This window comes from Neolamprologus brichardi, chromosome 18 (genome assembly GCF_056152115.1).
Source record: "Neolamprologus brichardi isolate AB-2024 chromosome 18, ASM5615211v1, whole genome shotgun sequence".
NCBI classification, from domain to species: domain Eukaryota; kingdom Metazoa; phylum Chordata; class Actinopteri; order Cichliformes; family Cichlidae; genus Neolamprologus; species Neolamprologus brichardi.
The window spans coordinates 16,969-43,721 of NC_142121.1; the positions used below are offsets into that span (position 1 = coordinate 16,969).

The 26,753-nt window shown below is 43.1% G+C and overlaps 1 protein-coding gene across 10 annotated transcripts in view; it reads right to left on the reverse strand.

Moving 5' to 3' along the window:
- Nucleotides 1-2,699: 2,699 nt before the first annotated feature.
- The window catches only part of amph (amphiphysin), a 52,589-nt gene continuing 28,535 nt past the window's right edge, over nucleotides 2,700-26,753 (reverse strand). Inside the window, exons 11-23 of one of the 10 annotated variants that reach the window (XM_035914932.2) lie at nucleotides 15,025-15,144; nucleotides 14,860-14,943; nucleotides 14,416-14,442; nucleotides 14,271-14,294; nucleotides 12,252-12,494; nucleotides 9,918-9,947; nucleotides 9,095-9,127; nucleotides 6,393-6,683; nucleotides 5,784-5,828; nucleotides 5,212-5,262; nucleotides 4,245-4,433; nucleotides 4,024-4,125; nucleotides 2,700-3,916 (exon numbers count right to left, since the gene is read on the reverse strand). In XM_035914932.2, coding sequence (XP_035770825.2) covers nucleotides 3,812-3,916; nucleotides 4,024-4,125; nucleotides 4,245-4,433; nucleotides 5,212-5,262; nucleotides 5,784-5,828; nucleotides 6,393-6,683; nucleotides 9,095-9,127; nucleotides 9,918-9,947; nucleotides 12,252-12,494; nucleotides 14,271-14,294; nucleotides 14,416-14,442; nucleotides 14,860-14,943; nucleotides 15,025-15,144 — 1,344 coding nt within the window. In that variant the 3' untranslated portion in view covers nucleotides 2,700-3,811. Of the gene's footprint in view, nucleotides 3,917-4,023; nucleotides 4,126-4,244; nucleotides 4,434-5,211; nucleotides 5,263-5,783; nucleotides 5,829-6,392; nucleotides 6,684-9,094; nucleotides 9,128-9,917; nucleotides 9,948-10,253; nucleotides 12,495-14,270; nucleotides 14,295-14,415; nucleotides 14,443-14,859; nucleotides 14,944-15,024; nucleotides 15,145-26,753 lie in introns of all 10 variants that reach the window. The other 9 variants (XM_087831395.1, XM_006807017.3, XM_006807022.3 and 6 more) reach the window with 9 other exon arrangements.

Consider the following 26,753-nt stretch of genomic DNA (forward strand, 5'->3'; position numbering starts at 1 on the left):
GGCATAGATTGTCTTTCAGAATAGAACGGGAGTTGGGAGTTGGGGCACTGGGCTGGCAGCAAAAAAATGTCAATCATATATATTTCACGTCTGCATTATTCATAATTGTTTTTCCTGTCCTGTTTGGTTCTTTAGCTGTCAGAATTGTTGTCTGAAGGCCAACAAAGATACCCAATGGATTTACTTTACCAAGTGGATCATCACGGCCTTGCTGTAGACCTTTATTTAGAATAAACCTTTATTATCCCACAGATGAGAAATTTCGGTGTTACAGAGCTGTGTCTGTGAACGGAGAACAGCCATGTGCACACCTGTGTGGATTTAATGTGCTCGTATTCAAAAGGTTTCTCAATGTAACAATCTGCTAGAGGGTGTAGGGAGCCATAGCCCCGCCCCCCATTGCATGAAGCAGGCATGGAGAAGATCCAGGTCCCAGACATCCAGAGGCCCCAGAGTGCGAGAGCCCAAGGAGGACCACTGGAGGGGCATCTGAGCCACCCTCCTGGGAAGAGCTGAGGAGAGCCCCAGACGAGGGTTCACCCAACAGCCATGGAGTTTTCTCTCACTGGTAAAGAGTGAGTTTGGTACCTCTGATGAGCAGAATCCAGTGCTCCTCAGTACCGACAAAGACCAACACAAGACTCTGCACCGTGTGACGGTAGCTCAGGTGTAAGGGTAGCATGACAGGATGGCAGGGTACGTGAAGGCAGCACAGCCGAAAAGTCAGGAGTCAGCACATCATCGTACAGATCAAAAAGAGGCTGAACAACTCTGAGGTCACACTGAGGTTAATTATGGAGTTCCACAGGGTTCAGTGCTAGGACCAATTCTGTTTACATTATACATGCTTCCCCTAGGCAGCATTATTAGAAGACATAGCATACATTTTCACTGCTATGCAGATGACACCCAGCTCTATCTTTCCATGAAGCCAGATAACACACACCAATTAGTTAAACTGCAGGAATGTCTTAAAGACATAAAGACCTGGATGACTGCCAACTTTCTGCTTCTTAATTCAGATCAAACTGAGGTTATTGTACTCGGCCCTGAAAATCTTAGAAATATGGTATCTAACCAGATTGTTACTCTGGATGGCATTACCTTGGCTTCCAGTAATGCTGTGAGGAACCTTGGAGTAATTTTTGACCAGGACATGTCCTTCAACGCACATATTAAACAAATATGTAAGACTGCTTTCTTCCATTTGTGCAACATCTCTAAAGTTAGAAATATCCTGTCTCTTAGTGATGCTGACAAACTAGTTCATGCATTTATTACATCCAGGCTGGACGACTGTAATTCATTATTATCAGGATGTCCTAAAAACTCGCTGAAAAGCCTTCAGTTAATCCAAAATGCTGCAGCAAGAGTCCTGACAGGGACTAGAAAGAGAGAGCAGATTTCTTCTGTTTTGGCTTCCCTTCATTGGCTTCCTGTTAAATCCAGAATTCAAAATCCTGCTCCGCACATACAAGGTCTTAAATAATCAGGCCCCATCTTATCTTAATGACCTTGTAGTACCATATCACCCTATTAGAGCACTTCGCTCTCGCTCTGCAGGCCTACTTGTTGTTCCTAGAGTATTTAAAAGTAGAATGGGAGGCAGAGCCTTCAGTTTTCAGGCCCCTCTTCTGTGGAACCAACTTCCAGTTTGGATTCAGGAGACAGACACTATCTCTACTTTCACGATTAGGCTTCAAACTTTCCTTTTTGCTAAAGCATATAGTTAGGGCTGGACCAGGTGACCCTGAATCCTCCCTTAGTTATGCTGCAATAGGCTGCCGGGGATTCCCATGATGCATTGAGTTTTTCCTTTCCAGTCACCTTTCTCACTCACTATGTGTTAATAGACCTCTCTGCATTGAATAATATCTGTTATTAATCTCTGTTTCTCATCCACAGCATCTCTTTATCCTGTCTTCCTTCTCTCACCCCAACCAGTCGCAGCAGATGGGTTTCTTCCTGTTAAAAGGGAGTTTTTTCTTCCCACTGTTGCCAAAGTGCTTGCTCATAGGGGGTCATATGATTGTTGGGTTTTTCTCTGTATCTATGAAGCGCCTTGAGGCGACCTTTGTTATGATTTGGTGCTATATAAATAAAATTGAATTGAATTGTGTTTTAGAGGCAGGTCTTCCTCCAGCTCCCATCTATCAGCACCTTGGTTGATTACCTCACCTACAAGTGATTGTCCAATCAGCAGTTCGTTGGCTGGAGGAGGACATCCATTCAATGCTGGATTGGTTACTAAGAACAAGCATCTGGACCCTGGATGTGAGTAATCCTGACAAAGAGTTATCTTGTGGAAAAAGGATTAAGGATCTTACTTAGGAGCTTCAGCATCATTTGTTTTTAAATCATTCATTGCAATTAAACACACTAAGGTGAGAACTGCAAGTCTGCATTTTGAGTCCACCAGGGAACCCTAGACATGACAATACTTAACCCCTAAAAATTCACGTTTTGGCCCAAACTTGGCAGGCAGGTGCATGCTGCTACCAGGATGCCACAGAATTTGTGGATTCTAGGCGTTAGGGTTATTCAGTCATTTCCAGTGAACCCCGTTTTAGAGCTGGCTATAGCCTAATGTAAACCATTGAAATCTTTAAAGAATAATTAAAAACATAATTCTAATAGCATACCCTTTTTTATCTTTTGACTGATTTCTAAACATTAAAGATACCATTTGGTCCAATTACTTGATTGAAACATTAATGTTTTATTATTTATTTTATTAGCATAGAACCATATACAATATCAAACATGGAATTTACTATTTAATTCATTACACCAATATTATCTCAAGGCTGTGTGCATCACATAAAGGTCTACTGGGAGGCTTCACCTGGCTATTAAAACCACTTTGATGAAGGTTTACATTTTCTAGAGTATAAGAGTAATTTTTCTGAAGCCTAAAATAATAATTGCAGACTGGTTTGTTAATACCTTCTATTTGATGAAACACTTAAACCGTTGACAAAAAAATTTCCTTATTTGCTTTTTTTTTTTTCTTGTAACCAAATTTTCAGATGATATGCCATACACAAATCTATGCGTAACACACAAGAAATTCTTTATTTGTCATCTTTAGTATATGTACTTTGAATATTTAGGATTTTCATGCAGCATTTGCACTACTTTGTGTGCCAAAACCCAGACAATAAACATCAGTATCCCCTTAGCAGAACCAAAGCAACACTGGCCAGTGAGTTAGTTCATCAACACATATTACAAATGAAAGATCAATCACCACACACCCAATAATGATAACACAGAAAACATCAACAGTGATTCAAGAGTTACAGTTACAACGTGTCAGAAAAAAGAAACCCAAGTTTCATGTTGCACTCACAAACAAATCACAGCATTAAAGTTTCTGTAGTCTTTCATAGCAAAACAAAATGATTACCACACAGTGCAAAGACAGTTTATCTTTTTCCTTTGTTTTCACCTGGTCACTTCAAGCTTTTTGTTGTTGAGTTATTATTGTTTTATATATAATTTCTATTTAAACAAAAGGCATATCTTACTTCCACAGGAGGGTGGAACATACTACCACACCATGCTTAAATCATCAGGGGAACTGGGAAGAGTACTACTCTCTCTCTTCTTTTTTTTCCTTTCTTTTTTTTTTTAAAATAACATTTCATTTTAGTACAGTTTCACCTGCCAGAGAAACTTTATTGTTTGTCCAGCAGACAGCTGCAGCAGGTACAACGTACAAGAAAAGGAATGGCTACATGCTGATTCAATGGCTGGGACACAGATTACTCATGTTTCTACTTATCATTTTGCCATGTCAGGGAACATCTTACTCCAAATGTTGAGTAAAGTTTTCTGGGAAAAGTCCTTTTTGAGCACCAGCTCCAAATGTTAACCAGTCGCTTTCCTTGATCCCTGTGAGCCAGCCGGCATCCTGCAGCAAACATACAAAAACATCAGAACAATCCTGTTAAGATGTTGTTTTTCATGTTGGTGAAGAACTTTTATTTATTACATTTCTGTGTGACCAGCTATTATCACCTGATCTTCCACTGAGGCAGTGGGAACCACCAAAACCACATCGCCTCTCTTCAGGTCAAGTTCATCTGAATTTGCAGCCTCAAAGTCGTGTATGGTCTCCACCTGCAGGTATCCATCATAGTTTACAGACATTAGACTCCACATTTTAACAGTTCGTTAGAAAAGTATTTTTCCTCCTCAATTGATAGCATAAAATATTTGCTTTTACTAAGAAGCCTCACCTTGTAAAGGAAATCATCAGGAAGTCCAGATGCTCCCCCAGAAGGACTGATATGCTTGATGTTCTGGTTTTCAGTTGTCACCCCATTGTCGCTGATTGTAGTGGGAGAGATGATGTCAGCATCTCGGTCATCATCACCTTCATTACTTGAGGCAGGCTCAATCACAACAGAAGGGATTGGCATATTTTCCTGCAAAGGACATTCAGCATTTAGCGATCACATCTAAATACTTTCATTTCATATTTATAGCATCACAGAAGGTTACTGCTGCAGAGCATCTTGCGAAATGAAATGTCCCACTTAATTTCGCATTATTTTTCTATGGCTGAAAGAGTTAGCTGATCTCAACCCAGCAGGGCACTTTTACAGTTAATAAATTCAAAACAGAGGGCAGAGAGCCACAAACAAGCAGCAGCTGATTGTGCTGCAGTAAAGACCTGCAGAGCATCTCAAAAAGCAAACAACATTCTAGTGTAATGATTCTACAGGCCGTTACAACTGCAAATGATTTGCTTTCAAGTATTAAAAACAATTCTTATATCTGAAATTATGTCAGTTTTTTAGTTTTGAGCCTTGGTTTAGACCAGGGGTCTGCAACCTTTAACACCCAAAGAGCCACTTGGACCTGGTTTCCACGCAAAAGAAAACTCTGGGAGCTGCAAATACTTTTTGAAATCTAAAATGAAGATAACACTGCATATATTGTTTTTTTTTACCTTTATGCTTTGTGTGAACAACTGAAGTAAGTAAGTAAAGTTTATTTATTAAGCGCTTTTCACAGACAGGCAGTCACAAAGCGCTGTACACAAATATTAAAATAAACAATACAATCAATAGACATTATACACAATGTAAAAGATCAAATGTAAATAATGTAAAGACACTCTCTCTCTCTCTCACACACACACGGGCATTGAGTTAAGTTTCATGATTTCTTCTGAATCTAAAGTGATGATGCTGCACTCACCGATGAAGCTGCTTCACTGGGAGAAGTTTTGGCCTGTTCAGCAGGAGGAATCTGTTTACAGACAGAAATCATTTCCATTTGAGAATATTTGTGTGGCCTTTGAATGTTTGAACAAACATTTAATAATAACTTTTGCTCTTGTAAAATTAGAACTTTGACCTCCCTGTTCACATGTGAGAAAAGAGATATGAAACAGTGACCACCACCCTGAATTCAGCATGTGTAAAATCACAGGGAAAAAAAGGGATTTTGTTTCAAAAAATGACCAACGTAGGGGTCAAACCATTATTCTTCAAGGTCTCTTTCAGAGACCTGCATTCATTCTCATCATTTCATTTCAACACTTCATCCATCCTCTTCAGGGTCATGGGGGGGCTGGAGCCTATCCCAGCTGTCTTCGAGTGAGAGGCAGGGTACACCCTGCACACGTCGCCAGTCTGTGCCAGGGCTAACACACAGATGCAGACAACCATTCGCACTCACATTCACACCTATGTTGTTCAATAATTGTTGCCAATAAAAAGTAAAAATGACAGTGAAAGCAAACAAACAGAAGAAGTGGAGTATCCTACCTCACTGACCTCTGCCTGTTCTGAGCCTGGAGATACCACTGTTGACTTTGGGAAAATAAAATAGATTTTGCGTTGATACCTGCTCAATGATCCAGGTAAGGAAATCCAAAAAGTTGATTCTGTTCATCTGGACGTTTTCAGTGGGAGAAACATTTTATCGTCATCCCACTGGAAACGCTACGTCCAGATGAACATAGACAACTTTTTGGGAAAACAGTAGAATATAACGATTTAAACTCAATGATGCTAATTGAAAAGGCTTTTGTTTTTGTTTTGTTTTTACAAGCAGCATTGTTTTATGACATTTAGTTCATTTTGTGTCATAAAATGGATGGGGTAGGGTAAAGATTGGGGTATGGGTTTGTTGGCATGAAATGAGAAGGGCAAAGGGTTAAAATCCTTACACAAAAAGACATTTCATGTGCACTGGATACAGGCTTGAAACAGAAGAATGATTTCCACACTGACACATCTCCAGTGTGGAGTTCAATGATTTTCTCATTCAGTGATGATGATGATACGATGAGATGGAGGTCACAGTGATGATATTGATGAGATGATGATTAGGTTATCACAAAAGGCAGCATTTTTACAAGGTTATCCACTCACAGCAGGCTTTTCCTCCTTCAGGCTGTCTGAACGTGTGTCTGTATCGTCCTGACCAGCTGGAGCAGCTCCAGATTCTTCCACCTCACCAGCAGGGGGAGCTGGAGGTTCCTCCATCTCTGCTCCTGCAGTGGAAGATACAGGTTCCTCTCCAGCTAAAAGAGGTGGGCACTCATCTTGCTCTCCTCCAGTAGTGAGAGATGGAGGTTTGTCTTCTGCTGCAGGCTCTCTTGAGCCTGCAGCTTGGGCCTCTGCAGCTTCCAGAGTGTCATTTGATTCACTGTTTCCTTCATTCTTTTGCAGAGAAAGATGGCATTCAACTTTAAATGTCCCACTTCATTTCACAATATTTAGTATGATGTTCATTAAACGCCAACAGAATTCATAATATCAGCTCCCAGCATTTAAACAGTTATATGATTACAAGTTAAGCTTTAGGTCAGTCTAAGACTTTTCACTGGCAGAAATAAATACATCTCAGGACTGATATCAAATATTTACATGATGTAAAAAAAAAAGTATGTAGTTACCTATGTAGGTGATAAGTACATACATATGCAGCTCTGTGAAAAACTAAGTACACCCTTAATTAAGGAATTAGGAGGTTCCATAGCAGCCAGGTGCTGAAGAAAATGCACCAATTATGATTGTTTATCAAGTGTGAGCACCTCTGTAAGAGCAGCTCTTCTGGAAATTTGCTGGTTTGCACCATTCTGGTGTGTGTTAATACAATGTCACAATCTTCCCTGGCGTGAACGTCACAGCAAATTTACCCCAACGTTAGATCATAGGATGGCTGTGGTTCAGTGGGTTGTCTAGGAGTCTGGAGGTCAATGGACGATTCCACAGCTATTTCAGCCTTAATGTCAAAGTATCCCTGGCCAAGATACTGAATTTTCCTCCAATGCATGCATTACAGTGTTTAACAAGGGATTTTGGCTTTTAAAACAAACAAAAAAAACCCACTTGAATGAATGTGTGTGTGAGTGGGTGAATAACAGGGCTGGACTGGAACAAAAAAATCAGCCCGGGCATTTTGACTAGAGACCGGCCCACCAGGTATTAAAGCCATAAAGCCTTTGAATGAAAACAAACACTGTTGTGACAGTGATGTACAGTCTTGTTGGTATATATGTATGATTTCTATACATTTTAGATCAGATAAAAACTTTGGTTTTTAAGATTCAGATCATTATATATTAAAGCGAGACATTTTAAATGAGAAGTACTTCTTTGTGCCCTCCTCTCCCTGTTAATGCCCTACCTGGCCCCCTGGCAAAACTTTGCTAGACCCGCCCCTGCACAGTTACCAGCTGTCAGCTACTTAGAAAAGGATCCTGGTGTTATTTGTCTCTCAGAAACAGTTCATAACTTCCCTTCAACTCATCCATGTCACCTAAAAGGTAAACCTGTTACTCCATCACCTATTCAGCTCTGATGATTCAGTAAGGACATCTCCTGGTTTCATCTGCATGTTTCCCTCTCTTACCACATATCCAAACCGATATCATGACCAGCAACTCTACTAACCTCATGAGTAAAATACAGTTCACTATCAGTAACACAGCACCCACCCAGCTGTATAGAAACTCCGTCATGCTAGCTAGTACGCAGTACGAGTTATTGTAACTGACTGTAAAAAGTCAGCACAGCGAAAATAAACTCCACATAAACTTGGTTTATATCTGACCCAGATACACTGCAGTCATAACTTCTTACCTGAAGTTCAGTTCACCTGACACTCGGACCGGCAGCCGCCTCGTGTCTCTCCTCCTCCTGCCTCCCCTTTCTCTCATCCACCTGCTGACTCTGTGGAAGCTCCGCCATAGCCACTACCAAACAACTGACTTATTTTTACACATCGGCCAGCATTAAAAAAAAACGTAAAAAAAACAAACATCGGTCCACCAGGCAAATGCCCGGTATGCCCGATGGCCAGTCCAGCTATGGTGAATAAGGCTTGTAAGCACAAAGCCTGCAGTGGTCAGCTAAAGCACAAAAGCAGTATGCAACTACAAGTCCATTTATCATTTACTGTGGAAAACTCCAAAAAAATACAAGAGCTCCATCTCAGACTCTTCAGTTTGCAGGTTTAAGCTTAAACTTCATGGCAGTATGACTTAAAAAAAAAGCCTGAGCATGCAGGACTGCAGGGGAAGGCTTCTTCTGTCTAAAAAGAAAGCCTCCTGGAGCAGTATCCTTCAGACAGACAAGACCAAAGTGGAGATGTTTGTCCATAACACACAAAATCAAACCCAGCATATCAGCAAAAACACCTGAGAGCAGCTGTCAACACTGTGGAGGAGGGACGATGATCTTAGTGCACCGTGAACTCTTGTCTAAGTGTTCTAGAGTCAGTGTGAGGCTGTCTGTCCCACAGCTGAAGTTCAGACCATCAGCAGCAGCACAAAGATCCAACAGAACGGCTGAAACAGGAAAGAATGGAGCAACTACGATGGTCCAGTCAGAGTCCAGAGCTCAACCTGAGTGAGATGCTGTGGTTGGACCTTCAGAAGGCTGTGCATAAGTGAGTGGACATAAACTCCTTCACAGTGACAGAGAAAGTCCCACAGAAAGCATCACAGCAGGTTAATGAAAAATGAAGTGGATTCAGTTTTTCACAGAACTGTAAATGGGTGTGTAGATACTTAGTTAGATGGAAGATGGGGAGGGGGGGGGGTTACACAAATGTTTATAAAACTCACCATCTTATCAAAATCTGCGAAAAATGATGGATCCTTAAGAGTGCATGTGTTTAATAAAAAGAGAAAAACAAGTCACAACTGACTGATTGAGATTTGCATCCTTTTTTAGCATTCACAAATAAAAGGGAAATATTTAAGAGATGGGGATCTAGGATAAGATAAGATGCAATCAAAGTTCTGCAACTGCACCTTCAAAAATTATGGTCCTATGAGAGGAGATCCATGATTTCAACAGTTATCATACATAGAGAATTTCCCCCCGTGAAAGTTTTCTCAGATTTCTTCTCTAACATGCTATGGTTAGAATCTTTGGAGAAAGCAACCATCTCCAGATTTAACTCAAATGCAGGTTTAAGGAGCTACGTTTGAAAAATTCAAATGTAGCAGGAGTGCTGTTGCTTTACTTTCAGTACATCTGCAGAACACTCTCATCAAACATTGTTGTGACATAGAACAGAGACACTTGGAGAGGAGACTAACATTACTTGGACAATAAAGGCTTCTTGGCTTTGGGGAAGTAAGCTGTTGGGTTCGCCGTCTACTTTCAAAGTCACTAGTCTCTGGCAGTGATCTCTGAACTCTGCATTGACCCCTTCCTGCTTGTAATCTTTTTACGTTGTTCTACTCTAAGTCTGAAAATTGTTTGTAGAAACTAGAGAAAATAGTAAAAATGACAATGAATTAGAGCGAATCATTGGTGAAACCCAAACTTTCAGTTGACTTAGTAAGAATGATCTTCTACCAAAACCCAGACACTAATCACAACAACTCAATTCATTTCAGTGTTTTGGATCCAAATACTTTAAGCTTAGAATAAAATTACCTGTGAAAATCCATTAAATGTATTGGCCACCTAAATTGAATTCCAGAGATATATGTTAGTATTAATAATATTAGAAGCCTTCAAGTAAGACCAATCTAATAACAAGATGGACTAGATTTGAAATGGGTGTAAACATGGAATGAACAAGCAGAGGATAGTAAGAGATGGAGGCAAGCAAAAGGAAAGGCAGGAGGAGCTCAGGCTGAGGTCCAGGTTTTAGGACTTTCACTGTTTCTCAGTCTCTGGGAGGGTGGTAGACAGGAAAGGTCTGTTTGAAATTTGTTTCTATTCTTTTCTAATCTACCATTCAACTACAGAAGGAAGGGAGTCAAGTACCTCTTCCTTTTCTGTATCTAGCTCTTGGTACAACTTTCCAAATCTCCGGTTTGCCGCCTCATCTTCGGACATGTCTGAATTTTCTGGTTCTTTGTGAATTCGGGGATTTTTTACTTCTTTATTTCCTGCTGCTGCTGTTCCACAGATGGATGCAGAATTTTTGCTGCCACTACCTTCCTGCCAGGAGGTATTGCTGGAAGCAGGAGCCCCGGTCCCTGAAGAGATGGCTGGGAAACTGTTGGAAAAATCCCACCCACTCTTTCTATCCCCAGTTAACACAGCCTCACCTTTCTTTGAAGTCTCAGCAAATGGATCAAATTCAAAACCACCCCTTTTGTCTCCACAATGTGATTGTGCAAAAGGATCTGAATCAAACGCACCTCCTCCCTGTTTTTCTTCAAAAGGATCAGAATCAAACGCACCTCCTCCCTTTGTTTCTGCAAAAGGATCGAAATCAAATGCACCTCCTCCCTGTTTTTCTTCAGAAGGATCAGAATCAAACGCACCGCCTCCCTGTGTTTCTTCAAAAGGATCGGAATCAAATGCACCGCCTCCCTTTGTTTCTGCAATAAGTTCTGGATCAAACGCACCGCCTCCCTTTGTTTCTGCAATAAGTTCTGAATCAAACGCACCTCCTCCCTTTGTTTCTGTAAAAGGATCTGAATCAAACGCACCTCCTCCCTGTTTTTCTTCAGAAGGATCAGAATCAAACGCACCTCCTCCCTGTGTTTCTTCAAAAGGATCGGAATCAAATGCACCGCCTCCCTTTGTTTCTGCAATAAGTTCTGAATCAAACGCACCTTCTCCCTGTGTTTCTGGAAAAGGATCGAAATCAAACGCACCTCCCTGTGTTTCTGCAATAAGATCGGAATCAAACGCACCTCCTTCCTGTGTTTTTGCAAAAGGATCGGAATCAAACGCACCTCCTCCACGAGTTTCTGCAAAAGGATCGGAATCAAACGCACCTCCTCCCTTTGTTTCTGCAAAAGGATCGGAATCAAACGCACCTCCTCCCTGTTTTTCTTCAAAAGGATCAGAATCAAACGCACCTCCTCCCTGAGTTATTGCAAAAGGATCGGAATCAAACACACCTCCTCCCTGTGTTTCCGCAATAAGATATGAATCAAACGCACCTCCATGTGTTTCTGCAAAAGGATCGGAATCAAACGCACCTCCTCCCTGTGTTTCCGCAATAAGATCTGAATCAGACGCACCTCCTCCGTGTGTTTCTGCAACAGGATCGGAATCAAATGCACCTCCTCCCTGTGTTTCTGCAAAAGGATCGGAATCAAACGCACCTCCTCCCTGTGTTTCCGCAATAAGATCTGAATCAGACGCACCTCCTCCCTGTGTTTCTGCAAAAGGATCAGAATCAAACGCACCTCCTCCACGAGTTTCTGCAAGTAGATCGGAATCAAACGTACCTCCTCCCTGTTTTTCTGAGATAAGATCAAAATCAAACGCACCTCCCTGTGTTTCAGAGAAATAAACTCTTTCATCTGTTTCTCCTTCAGCTTCACAGTGATCTTGATAAAGATCTAGTCTCTCTGGCACTGCTTCGGATGAATTATTTCTGTTTCTTTTGGCTGCAATACTAGAACAATCGGAAACAACTTCTCTTGTTTGAGGACAATCTCCTGGGACATCTCCACCTGCCTGAACCTTCTGGCTCTTCTCTTGGGTTCGATCATCATATGAAAGCTCATCATCAGCACTTGCCCAGCCTCCTCCCTGACCACCATCACCCCACTCCTCAGCAGTTTCATATTCAGATCCTGACCCTTCAGGAGACCTGGACCATTTGTCTCCTCTGTCCTCTGCAATTTCCTCAATTTGTTCACCGTACTCATTGGTGAATATAAGTCCCGGGGTAGACTTTCTGCGATCTTCCTTCCTTAATTCATCTGCCCCTGAATCTGCCTGCCCTGTACTATCATCCTCTCCACAGCACAGGGAGGAATGAAGGTTGGAATTAGGTTGAGATTCCCAGCTGCTAACCTCATCTTCAGCTGGTGTGATTTCACTGTCCCGGGTGATTGCTGTTGATTCTCCACCTGGCTGAATCCCTTCTCCCTGGGGCCAGCCCCGAGTCTCACCCTGCACCCCTTCTTGTGCCCCTTCCTGCCCCACAGTCGGACCTCCAAGGATAGCAGGTTCCTCAGCTCCTGAAGCATCTTCTCCGTTGGCTGACACTGAACCAAAATCAGCAGACCAGTCAGCGACAAAGCCGGTATCTGCAGCCTGCTTGGACAGGTAGCGAATGATGAATTAAAGTTTGCCCCTCCCCACTCTAACCTCAGTACAAGGTTGTGCAACACAGCATGTTATCAGGCAGACATGTGGTTTCATGGAAGGAAATGAGAATACAGTGTCGTCTGCACAAAGATGACCAGTCACAGCTGATCAAACTGTTTCAGTTTTCTGATAGAAGCACCTGCACTTCTTCAATGTAACTTCAAGGTGAAGTTTTAAAATAAACAATCAAAGAAAAAAAATCACTAGATTAGAAACCTTCTAGTCTACTGTTGGACTTTTGGGGGGCATTTTGCTTTCATTTGACCGTAGTCTATAGAATCGGTCAGGTCCTTGAAGAAGCAACGTGTACAACTCAGCAGTCATCTTAGATGTAAAGTAGATGATTATTTTTTTAATGAATGCAGATATAGCCATAACTTTAATTTCAATGGGACTCTGACCCATAGTCCCATTAGACGTTAGCTGCTGTATTTTTATTCTAGTGCCTTGCACCTGAACATTTTCACAGAGTTTGCACATTGAAATATATATTGTGGAGATTAGAATATTATTTTACTGTTACTATTCATAACCATTATCATTACAATTCGGACTGCCTTCGGCGCGTCGCTGTGACGTAATCGGTCTACAAATGCGGCCTCAGGAGGAATGCAGCCCGTGAATTTGGACACGACAAGAGTGTCCACTGGCCTGTAGGTGTAAATAGACTGCAGAGTCCTGGCCTGACGAGGTAGCTCTTCTGTGTTGTGCCATCTGCTTCACCAGAGGTTGTTTGGTTTCCCCGATGTATAAATCCTGGCAATCCTCCTGGTACTTAACAGCGTACACTATGTTACTCTATTTGTGTCGGGGGACCCGATCCCTGGGGTGCACCAATTTTTGGAGTGGCATATTTTGGGGTCTGAAAGAGACACCGTGTCTCAGCTGTTCTGATACAGCAGTCTTCATGTCAAACAGTCTTCATGTGCAAATAAAGAGTGTTGCTTGGCAACCAGGCATGCTGCAACTGTTTTGCATTAATTTCTTTGGGGTCAAAATGAATTAGTCGGTGGTTCTAGGTATGTGTTTGTTTGTGTTGTTTCTTTTTTAACCCACACACCTAAAATTCACAACATGAATGAATCCATTTTAGAGAAAGTTAAATATGAGATGATGGGGTTTTATTTATATATTTATATGATTTTTTTCCCCCAAACTAATTTTAAAAAGGTTATACTACTAGTACCACTACACATATAAACACTATAAGATTACAGCTTCCGAGAACCTATGCTGTGTTTTGGTGTATAAGTGGTTAATATATTTTTTGTCTTAAACTAAACAGGGGGTAAGACAACCAGCCTTGGGGAAATCTCCCATACGCTTTGGTCTTGATAAATGCTCAATCATCTATGTCAGGAAAGCCCAGAAAATGTATTCTGTTCATCTGGACACGGTATTTTGGAACGATGCATCCAGATGTACAGAATACATTTTGTGGGGCTTCCTGAATTTAACTAACTGCTCCATCTCCTCTTTTTGATAATGTTTTTTGAAACTGTGGAAATTGTAAATATGTGGCAACAGCTCTTCAGCGATACCACGACTAACTAAAATAATGATTTACATTTCCAAAGAAAGAAAAACTGACCCAGAAAGATCCATTTGTTGACCAGCGTTGACTTTGTGCAGACTATACTGGATTAACAAGACCATCTGATGGAGTGAATAACTTTATTAATAAATGATGTGTTACAGAGTGAACTATGTGAGTTTACTTACAGGCTGAGCAGCTTGGTTATTCGCCTTAAAAAGGGGATAAAACTGAATTTACCACTGCAATCTGGATTTATGGATTTACTTGATCGTTTTCTCATTAAATCAAGCTGTAGAATAAGAAGTAGTTGGGTTAGGGTTAGTTACTCACCGACCACATGTCCCATGGTACAGCAGTCTGAAAGGAGCAAAAATACTGAATAACTAACACAGTTTGTGAGGTACTGGCAGGAAGAAAGGAACAATGCTTGGACTGTTTGATTTGTCAAATATATTACAGTTTAAGAAAATCCATATAAAACCGCTTATCTTCAGAAGTAATTTTTAATACAACAAGAAGAAATATAAAAATCTAATCTGAGAATTAAGGACCGAAGAGCTACTAACAGGTGTGTCAGCAGCTGAAATGCCACCTGTCTTCTAGTCTGTTAGCTGATAGCAGGTGAATTATTTATCAGTTTGCTTCCCATTGTCATCATTACAGTAACTGAAGACTCAGCTCTCAATCGCTCCTGCTGAGATGTCAGAAATAAGACCTGTGCACTGCTATGGTTTTCAGGTGTATGTGTGGATGCTTTCGGGTAATAAAGGGAACCTGTGGTACTGGTGAAACGCTTTCATCTGGTTGAAAAGCATCAAAGTCCAGATCAAGAAGAGATTCGCCGGGCCGTTCATTGGGCTGCGGATGACAGTGCAAAAACAAGTAAGCAAGTCTGTAACTCACACGACATCTGCCGTCGTTATTCACATGGACTCATACCTGTGATGGCGAAGGAGCAGGTAAAAATTCTCCACCAAAGAGGTCGATGATCTGTTCCTCTACCACCTCCTTGGTTGGTGTGACCTTTGGTGGAGGAGGCACCGGTGGCCCCTTTTTAAGCTACAACGAACACAGCGAGCTGTTAACGATCATTTTGAAATAAATAAATAAATAAAAACATGCTGCCAAAGACAGACACCTTCTGACAAACTGTTTCAATGTCTGCACCAGCATTATGTGTCTAATCACTGCCACTGGACATAAAACACAAGAATCCCACAGAAAATGGATAGAGGCTGAAGCACTAAACCAACCTTTAAAACAGGGCTGGGGAACTCCAGGACTCGAGGGCCAGTGCACTGCAGGTTTTAGATCCCACCCCAAGTCAACACACCTGAATCGAACGATTAGTTCATTACCACGCTTCTGGAGAACTTCAAGCCATGTTGAAGATGTCATGGAAAACAGCTGACACGTCTAAAACCTGCAGGACAGAGGCCCTCGAGGCCTGGAGGCCTGGAGGCCTGGAGTCCCCCCCCCCTCATTTAAAAGGACTAACAGGCCATAGGAGGCGCTCCCACTTTCCTCCACCATGACATGTTTACTTTTCAGCTAAATTGTAAAAGTATGAAGCCAAATTTACTTCAATAGATGATTAATACTTATTTTAATTTTGATACTGTTTTTGAATTTGTTCATAGATTAGACAGTGATAGCTGCTATGTGCGTACAGATCACACAGAGTTTATGTCTGAGATCTGAGACCTTTATCACACAAGTACCAAATAAACCAGTCTGAAGAAAACCTTCAACTGTTCTGATGGCAGACGGCAGATTCTACAACACTGGTTCCTGTGACATCTTCAGAACTGTTGTGCTTTCCAGGAATTGGAGACGCACTCTACCATTTGCCTCGGCCCTGATGGAAAGCACGATGAGGTGAAGTGAAAGAGACCTGAGAAGGGCTCGGTCTGGTGTTTAGAAAGTTTGACTGGTGCATCACTGATTAAACATTTGGTGACAGACGTTGCTGATGTGGCTCTGCTATGGAGAAACAACATCATCCTTTAGATTAACTCACATACTTCACTCAGTTCTCAGTGTGATGTTTCATGCAGGTCATAAATGTTTTCCACATCATGTTCTCCTCCTGCTGCAGAGCTGCTCCATTGGGACTCCTTTATTCAGGATTTCTGTGGCTGAAGTCAGCTTAATTCATGGTCATGTTAACAAATCCAAACTGAACTGTGCTGAAGCTGAAACTCAATGTGGTCATTGTAGTCAAACTCATAAATCTGGATTAAGATATATATATATATATATATATATATATCTCACTCTTTCTCTCCATATCTCTCTCACTCGCGCTCACTCTCTCCATACGCCATCCCTGTCTTTGAAGCATTGAGTCAGGGTGGTGCCGCAGCCAAGCACCACTGTCGAGCAGGTGTTGTTGGCTGTAGGTGAGCAGGTGGGACATGGAAACATTTCGTATGCTTCACGTATGAATAAAGCGGTTGTCATATTCTTGAAAGAGCAGGGGTTTGTGCCCTCCACTCGCATCACTGTGTCAGGGGTACCTCCATTTATTCCCAATGTGGCTTTGGAGCAAGAGCTGAAGCGCTTTGGGAGATTTGCAAGTGGCTTCCAGACAGTGAGTCTGGGCTGTAAGGACACCAAGTTAAAGCATGTTCAGTCCCTTCGGAGGCAAGTGTTCATGTTTTTAGACTCCCCCACACAGACACTGGATGTCTCCTTCTGTGTCAAACATGAAGAAGGGTTCTACACGGTGTATGCTAGTTCTGGGAAGATGAAATGTTTTGAGTGTGGAGATGTGGGTCATAAGAAAATAATGGGTCCTCATAGGCAGCTTGCAGCGGGACCTGCTGTGGATGATAGTGGGGAGGGGGTGAGCGGGTAGCAGGCACTAAACGTGGCTGCGCCTTCGGCGTGGGGTGAGACCGCTGTTGCCCCGACTGAGGCTGTGCCCCTAGTGCGGTACGAAGCTGCTCTTGTCCTGGCTGAGGCTGTGCCTCCAGCGCGTGGTGAAACTGCCCTATCTACAGAGGATGCTGCGCCTTTGGTGCGAGGTGAGGTCGGCGTTTCTCCCGCGGACGCTACGGCTTTGGTGTGGAGTGAGTGATTGCATAACTACAACCAAGTCGAAAGAGAGGGTGGAGGCTGGACCTGCGGTCAGTACGTTGCAGAAATGGATGAAATGGGGAGCTCTGAGTTGGGTGTAGAGTGTGTTGTTGCCTCGGGGGAAGGAGGGGTGGAGGAGCAGCAGTGCAGGACGCCTGCTGGTTGTTATGGTAACGACGCGAATGACATGGGGTGTGATTCTGACTCTGATAATGTTTCTGTAGCAGACAGTGTATCTCAAAGTGCGGATTTGTATTCTTTGGAGGAAATCGTTGCTTTTCTGGATGACACCTTTGGTAAAAAGGTAAATGTTAGGGAATATTTCCCTGATGTTGAGAAATTCTTTCGGTCAGTTATGATTCAATTCAATTCAATTCAATTTTATTTATGTAGTGCCAAATCACAACAAAAGTCGCCTCAAGGCGCTTCGTAGATACAGAGAAAAACCCAACAATCATATGACCCCCTATGAGCAAGCACTTTGGCGACAGTGGGAAGGAAAAACTCCCTTTTAACAGGAAGAAACCTCCGGCAGAACCAGGCTCAGGGAGGGGCGGGGCCATCTGCTGTGATTGGTTGGGGTGAGAGAAGGAAGACTCTTCAGAAAGTTGTGGGATTGGACTTACTGGATGGTAAAAAGCGTTATCGCCTGAAGAAACATGTTACTGGTCTGAGGAAACAGTTGAAGCGTCTGAATTGATAGAGACAATGAAGTTTTTACGATAAAACATTATGATCATACAACACTGGGTGTTTCATCTCTGCTGGGTTTTTCTGTTTGCTTTCTTGATGGCTTCCTCTTATGTGCAGGGGTTGAGGGTGGCCTCCTGGAATGTGAATGGGTGCAGGGATGCGAATAAAAGAGCCTTATTAGCTGAGGTGATCAAACAGAAGAGACTAGATATAGTCTTTCTCCAAGAAACACATACTGACAGTTTAAATGAAATAGACTGGGATCTGTGGTGGCGAGGGCAGAAGTTTCTTAGCCATGGGACAAATTTTAGCGCAGGAGTTGCTGTTTTATTTTCTCCTTCTCTAAATGCAAATATTATTTTCAGCATAGAGATGGTAAAGGGCAGATTCCTTTTGGTGAAGGCTGAAATTGAAGGTTTTAGTTTTACTTTTGTTAATGTCTATGCACCAACCTTAGGGTCTGAATGTGAGATTTTGTTTAAAACATTAAAAGAAAAATTAAGTGGTGCTGCTCAAGGGGACTGTGTTGTGTTGGGTGGGGACTGGAATTGTTGTCTTGACTTTACTTTGGACAGGACTGGGGCGGAGCCGCATCTTCAGTCATCTTCTGCTTTATCAGATGTCCTACGGAACATTACTTTGGTTGATGCGTGGAGGATGAAGCATCCCTCATCCAGGCAGTATACCTGGGTGAAAGTGACTGATGGCAGGATTAGTGCAGCGAGATTAGACAGGTGTTATGTGTCTGTTTCATTTACTGCTCGAATTATTAACTGTCAGTGTTTTCCTGTTGCTTTTACAGATCATCACTTAGTTTTACTAGAGCTGTTTCTATCTACCACCAGCAAATCCAAATCTTTTTGGCGGTTTAATATAAAATTATTGCATGATCGGATATTCTGTGACAATTTTGGGGTTTTTTGGGATTACTGGAGATCAAGGAAGGGTGATTTTGATTCCCTTACTCAATGGTGGGAGGTAGAAAAGGCCCAAATTCATGTATTTTGTCAGCAATCTAGTTTTCTTTTTAACAGCCAATATCATGAGAACTGTGCAGGAACTTGAAAAAGAGATAACACATATGGAGAATGTGTTTGGTTCACAGTTAGGTCAGCAGAATAATGATGGTCTACATTCTAAAAGGCAAGAGCTTAACCATTTTTTACATGAGAGAGCTAAAGGAGCTTTGGTTCGAGCACGTTTCACCAGAGTCCAGGACATGGATGCTCCAACCACATTTTTCTTTAATTTGGGTAAGTCTGTGGTTCACAGAAAGCAAATGGTGTGTCTTCAGCTTTCGGATGGAAAGGTGACCACAGATCCAGCTGAGATGAGAAGGTATGCAGTGGCCTTTTACACAGACTTGTTTAGTGCGGATAGCTGTGATGTGGACTCTGCTTCGGAACTTCTGCATGGGCTTCCTCAGCTGAGCCCAGGGGATCGGGACGTTTTGAACAGGGATATGACCTTGGATGAGCTGTCTGCGGCTGTGTCTCAGATGGCTTCAGGCAAAGCTCCAGGAATAGATGGTTTACCATCAGACTTTTTTAAGCACTTCTGGAGTCTTCTGGGTCGGGACCTACTGGACGTGTTTAAGCCATGTTTTATAGAAGGGACACTTCCAGCTTCCTGCAGGCGTGCAGTTATCTCTCTCATATCAAAGAAGGGAGATTTAACCCTTCTTAAAAACTGGAGACCAGTGGACCTTTTATGTGCAGACTACAAGATTCTTTCCAAGGTTTTATCGAACAGACTGATAATGGTCATTGAACTGCTGATTGGTGTGGATCAATCTTACTGTATTCCGGATAGGTCTATGATTGATAACTTATTTTTAACGAGAGATGTGTTTGATATTTGTAAAGTGTACAATGCTAAAGTTGGCATCGTATCTATTGATCAGGAGAAGGCATTTGACCGTGTGGACCATGATTTTCTTTTTTCCACCTTGAAGACCTTTGGTGTTGGGCAGGGGTTTCTGACTTGGGTGAAGCTGTTGTATAGCAATGCTTGCTGTGTTATGAAGGTGGGAGGAGGGTTGAGTTGTCCTGTGCCGGTTCGGAGAGGGATTAGACAAGGTTGCCCTATCTCTGGACAGCTTTATAGCATTGCTATTGAGCCTTTTCTCTGTAGACTGAGAAGCAAGTTGAAGGGTTTCTCTTTGCCAGATCTGGTTCAGAGCCCTCCTGTCGTTGTGTCGGCATATGCTGATGATGTTAATGTTTTTATTACGGATCAAAGGGATGTGCAGGAATTGCAGGAATGTCTGGTTTTGTATGGAAACGCTTCCTCGGCTAGGGTTAATTGTGATAAGAGTGAGGCCTGCTTGGTGGGGCAGTGGAATTTGTCGAGTATTCCTAAGCTTCCTGGGAACCTTCGCTGGGGTCAAAGGGGTATTAAAACTCTTGGGGTTTACTTGGGGAATGATGACTTTGTGAAGCAGAACTGTGAGGGTGTGCGGGAACAGGTGGAGGCTAAGCTGTCTAAATATAACCGGTTGCTTCCCTACCTGTCCTACAGGGGTAGAGTTCTAGTAGCTAACAATCTAGTTGCCTCATCTTTATGACACATATTGCTTGTGTAGTGCCACCACCTGGTCTTCTGGAAGAGGTGCAGCGGCTTCTGGTGAAGTTTGTCTGGTCGGGACAGCATTGGCTTCGTGCGGCAGGCCTGTATCCTGTTTCCTCTGTCGCCATCACTGAGAGACTTTGCTGGAGATCGTGTCCTAGCTGATCAATGGGCTGATGACAGCGAATATGTTTTCCCTTCATTGATGGTCAGTCCTGCCTTTGTGGAGCAACCTGAGGGGAGTGGCGTGCTTCTCTCCCTGGGGACACCAGTGCTGGATAGTTTCTGCTCTTGTGGGAAGAAGCAGCTTTATTTATGCTGTGTTAAGGTGCTGAATTTCCGCTCTCTGGTTGGAATCAGGGAGTCAAAATGGACTGAGTTTTTTGCTTCGGATTCTACCCCTAAAGGCAGGTAGCAGCCTCCTGTTGAAAAATGGATGGCTGCCCTCCAGTGGAGGATTGTACATGGAGCAATAGCCACGAATAGACACAGAGCCCACCTGGACCCAAGCACTGGGGAGGGTTGTCCTTTTTGTTCAGAAAGGGAAATGCTGGAGCACTTAGTGGTCTGTTGTCCGCGGCTAGTGGGCTTATTTTCTTTGTTGCAGGAGTGGGTGGAATCTTTGGGGGAGACTTTCTCTGTACCTTTGTCTTTGGCCCTAAGTATTCAGTGCAGAAAAGACGGACCTTGTGTAACACTGATGAAGCGCCAATGAGCGGCTAGGAGCAGGACTCATTCCGCAATCGAAGCTTCCACTGGTTGGGTAGGAAGCTATCAAAGACGACGCTCTGTCCCCATTCTCTCAATATACTGATTTTCACACTCATACACACCATTCCCCCGTTTATGGACAATAGCGCTTGGACATCTCTCATGGACACTCAGATAAAACTCATGGACTTCAGTGTGGATCAGTGTTTTTGATGTCAACAAGTGTTGTTTATGGGGAACTGTTTTCTATGGTGCTTGGTACAAGCCGGAAGAATTGGCTTAGTTGTTTTGTGCACCCTCACTGGGTTTTTGGTTAATAGAATAGCTGCAGCAGGAGTGATTATTTAAGTTTTCCTTTTCTTTTCTTGTTAATTTTCTTTGAGGTTCGGTTAAATACATGATACCTGCAAAAGCATTTTGTGTTGTGTGTGTTTATTAATTACTGCCCATCAGCTCCTGTAGCATTCCTAGATCTTCTGATTAATAATAATAACCATAATACTTCACTGATTGATAATGACCATAATACCTCACCCAATACCTAGCCTGTATTGAGTCATTGGCGCTTCATCAGTGTTACATTTCTTGGCGAGCCAGCCAGGAGCTGATTTGGTTAGTAATTAATATATATTCAAACTCACCAATTTATTTTTCCCCATAATGGAAGTTTTTGAGACACTTGCCATTAAGATCCCAAATGCGGTTTTAATCGACGGAGTAACTGAGCACTCAGTTGATGAAGTCATACATTTCCTTGAACAGTATGGTGACATAGGCCGCAAGGTTACTATAGATTCACCAGAATCTGAATTTAATAACATGCTTGTCGCTGAGTACGCTTCGGGTTTATCTTTAACGCGTTTGTCTCAGTTGTTACCGCACACATCTATTTCAGATTCAGGTGACAAACTCCACATGGAGAGTCTATCTGAAATTTATGCATCAAAAGTTAGTGGTTCCAAGACAAATACTTACTTGGCAGACTTAAAAAGAATAGCCAAATTATCTGGGAGGGATTATGCATTAGTCCTCAGTGAGGGGATGACCCAGATACGCCGGTCCCTTGCAGAGCTCGACCCAGAGACTCTAGTGGTTGCAGAACCAGAAGATTCAAAACCTCCCGATTCAGTCTTTCCTCCTTCACTACCAGCCTCTCTTACGACAAAGTCCCCTTCTGTTGCCAGTGGTGCTGAAGTACAAGGTGGAGAGAGGCATTCTGCCTCCATTCCAGCGGCTGATCTCAACCCTCCTGAAGTACAACGCTATGTTGTGGAACACGTTGTTCGGAGTGGGGACAGCTCGCTGCATGCATTCCATCGACTGAGAGCGTTTTCTGGTAAAGTGCCCAGGCCAATTCAAGAGACAGATTATGATATATGGCGGTCAGGTGTGGAATTAGCCCTGAAAGATCCATCTATATCTGATCTGCAGCGCACCAGACTGATTCGTGACAGTCTACTGCCTCCTGCCTGTAATATGGTAAAACACCTCAGCCTTGACACACCACCAGAAGTTTATATGAAACAACTTGACTCAGCCTATGGTACTGTGCAGGATGGGGAAGAGTTATATGCCAAGTGGACATGGACACCTTCCAGGACAGTGGAGAAAAGCCTTCGGCCTATTTGCAGCGGCTGCAGGTGGCATTACAGCATGCAGCAAAAAGAGGAGGTGTTTTAGAGAAAGACATGAACAACAGACTGTTGAATCAATTCTGCAGGGGATGTTGGGATAACAATTTAATATCGGAACTCCAACTTAAACAAAAGAAACACAACCCCCCCAAGTTTCCTGAACTTCTCTTACTCCTTCGAACTGAAGAGGACAGAGAGGCAGCTAAGACATTAAGGATGAAACAGCATTTGGGACCGACAAAACAGAAAGCCACCGCTAATGCCCAGTTTGCCAATACTGGGGAAGAAACTAACCTCTGTACTGCGCTAACCACTCTGACTAAACAGCTCTCACAACAGATGGCAGCTATACAACAGCAGCTTGCAGCTTTGACAGCACTGCAGTGTAATGTCAAACCACCGGTTGCTGCCTGCCCAGCTTCAGCTTCAAGGCCCTATGGGCCGAAGAAGGTTGGTAAGAATCCAAAACCTAGCGTCTCCAGCCCTAAACCAGGGTTTTGCTTCCGCTGTGGAGAAGATGGTCACATTAAGCCACAATGTGAAAATGCACCCAATTCAGCATTGGTAAGTGCTAAGCGGAAACAATTTGACAACAAACAAAAGTGGCAGAAGCAAAAGTCCCCTGCTTCTGAGGATTTAAACTAGTTCCAGTTCCTGTTGAGGGACAAACAGGAGCTGAGCTGGACCAACCTTGTCCCGCTGAGAACAAAAAGCATGCCACGTGTGCAAAAATGCAGACAAAGACAAAGATCCACACTAGATTACCACCAGGATTAGTTGGATCCAGATGTACAGCAGAAGTCAACATCGCAGGTTGCAACTGCCCGTGTCTACTGGATACTGGTTCCCAGGTTACCACAATTCCAGTTTCATTCTATAATGAGCGTCTCTCTGATCAGCCAGTCCACCCATTGAATGAACTTCTTCATGTGGAGGGGGCTGCTGGTCAGTGTGTTCCATACCTTGGGTATGTTGAAGTTGCCATGACATTTCCAAAAGACTTCCTTGGGACTGACGTCCCAGTCCAAACGCTTGCACTTGTTGTTCCTGATGTGAGACCTGATTTTCCAACCTCAGTTCTTATTGGCATGAATACACTTGAAATTCTTTATGAACAATTCTCTTCTAGTAACTGTTCATCATTCCAGCCTACCTCTTACGGGTACAGAGCAGTTCTGCAAACTCTCCAAGTGACGTGCCAACAGAATTATAATGATCATCTTGGTGTTGTGACCACCCTTAGTAAATCTCCTGTGCTAATTCCAGCTGGCTGCACAGTTGTGGTCGAGGGTTCTGCCAAGCTTCTCAGCCCAGCTAGTCAATGTGTTGTCATTCAGCACCCGGGTTCAGGCCTGCCGGGTGGTTTGTGTGTCAGTAATTGTCTAGTTCCTCTTAAAGCTGGTACACACACTCAGGTCCCAGTTGTTGTATCAAACGGAACAGAGCAAGACATCTGCATACCAGCTTTGAGTGTCATTGCAGAGCTGGGAGCCTATGACTGCATAGTCTCTGAGCACAGTGTGACAAACCCCCCAGATCGGGAGATGTTGTCAACACCCCTCCCTTTCAATTTTGGTGAGTCACCAATACCAGCAGAATGGAGAAAACGGATCACAACAAAATTGAATGCCATGTCTGAAGTTTTTTCACATCATGACTTGGATTTTGGTTGCACTAAAGAAGTGAAGCATCATATCAAGCTCCATGACAATACCCCTTTTAAACACAAAGCAAGACCTATTCATCCCCAGGACATAGAAGCTGTTCGTAAACATCTTCGAGAGCTTCTAGATGCTGGTGTTATCAGGGAGTCGGAGTCATCATTCTCATCACCAATAGTGGTTGTCAAGAAGAAAAATGGAGACATCCGACTATGTATTGACTACCGCAAACTCAACCTTCAAACGATCAAGGATGCGTATGCATTGCCCAACTTGGAGGAGTCGTTTACAGCACTCACTGGATCAAAATGGTTCTCTGTGCTTGATCTCAAATCTGGTTATTATCAGATAGAAATGGATGAAGCTGATAAAGCCAAAACCGCTTTTGTAACGCCAATTGGGTTTTGGGAGTTCAACCGAATGCCTCAAGGAGTTACTAATGCACCTTCAACGTTCCAAAGACTCATGGAGAAGTGCATGGGAGACTTGCACTTGAAAGAGGTCCTGGTGTTTTTGGATGATTTGATCATATTCTCCAACACCCTTGAGGAGCACGAAGACCGTTTGCTGAGAGTGTTGAATCGCTTGATAGACTTTGGGTTAAAACTTTCTCCAGAAAAATGCAAATTCTTTCAGACATCCGTCAGATACTTGGGCCACATTGTTTCAGAAAATGGTGTTGAGACAGACCCAGAAAAGGTTGCCACCCTGAAATCCTGGCCAATTCCAACCAACTTGAAGACCTTGAAATCTTTTCTGGGATTCGCTGGCTACTATAGGCGTTTTATTAAGGGATATGCCATGATCGCCAAGCCACTCAACAACCTTACACGTGGGTACCCATCCACACACAAAAGCTCTAAAAATGAGACTTCTAAGAGCTCACAGTTTGATCCCAAGCAATCCTTTGGTTCCAGGTGGAGTCCTGAATGTCAGTTGGCTTTTGACACACTCATTGACAAACTTACCACTGCACCAGTTCTAGGTTTTGCTGATCCGGCACTGCCTTACATCCTCCACACAGATGCCAGCACCACCGGATTGGGTGCCGCCCTTTACCAGGAGCAAGAGGGGAGACTTAGGGTGATAGCCTATGCCAGTAGGGGTTTGTCATCCAGTGAAAGTCGTTACCCAGCTCACAAGCTTGAATTCTTGGCACTGAAGTGGAGCGTGACAGAAAAACTTCATGATTACTTGTATGGAGCAAGTTTTACAGTGGTCACGGATAACAACCCACTTACCTATATCTTGACTTCAGCAAAGTTGGATGCTACCGGCCATCGTTGGCTGGCTGCTCTTTCTACTTTCTCGTTCAAGATACAGTATTGAGCCGGCAAGCAAAATCTGGATGCAGATGCACTTTCCCGTCGGCCACATGATGGTACTTCCTCTAGTGAAACTGCTCAAAAAGATGAGGAGCTAATTAATCAGTTTACTCAACAACATCTCTTAAGCAGCAGTAACGGTGAAATATCAGTTGAAGTCGTCGATGCGATTTGCCAAAGCTGTGTTGTCAGGACCCAAGCTGAGTATAGCTTGGTCGAATCCCTGTCCATCAACACAGCAGTGCTTCCTGAGAATTACTCAGAAGATTCCCATGGACTTCCTGTTATTTCCACCCTATCCCGTTCTGAGCTTTATGAAAAACAGAGAACTGATCCAATTCTCCGGGAGGTTATTCACCAGTTGGAGTCAGGAGAAAAAGTTCCTCTGACAGCCAGGAAAGAGCTTCCTGAAATTCCTCTTCTCCTTCGAGAACTGAATAAATTAGAGCTGATTGATGGTATTCTCCATAGGACGAGATATAAAAATGAACAACCATCATATCAACTGGTCCTTCCGACAGAACTGCGGCAAACTGTTCTCCACAGCCTCCACAATGATATGGGCCACCTGGGAGTGGAACGGACCCTTGACCTTGCCAGGACTCGGTTCTATTGGCCAAGAATGGCCGTGGATGTGGAAAATAAAATAAAAACCTGTGGCCGGTGTATTCGCCGGAAAAGCTTGCCGGAGAAAGCTGCTCCTCTCGTTAACATTCGGACATCACGTCCACTTGAACTCATTTGTATGGATTTCCTCAGTCTCGAGCCCGACACCAGCAACACCAAAGACATCCTGGTACTGACAGATCATTTCACCAAATATGCCCTTGCCATTCCAACATCGAACCAAAAGGCAAAAACTGTGGCTAAATGTCTTTGGGAAAACTTCATCGTTTATTATGGAATTCCAGAAAGACTCCATACAGATCAAGGGCCAGACTTTGAGTCGAAATTGATAAAGGAGTTATGTGCCCTGTTGGGAGTCCAAAAGTGTC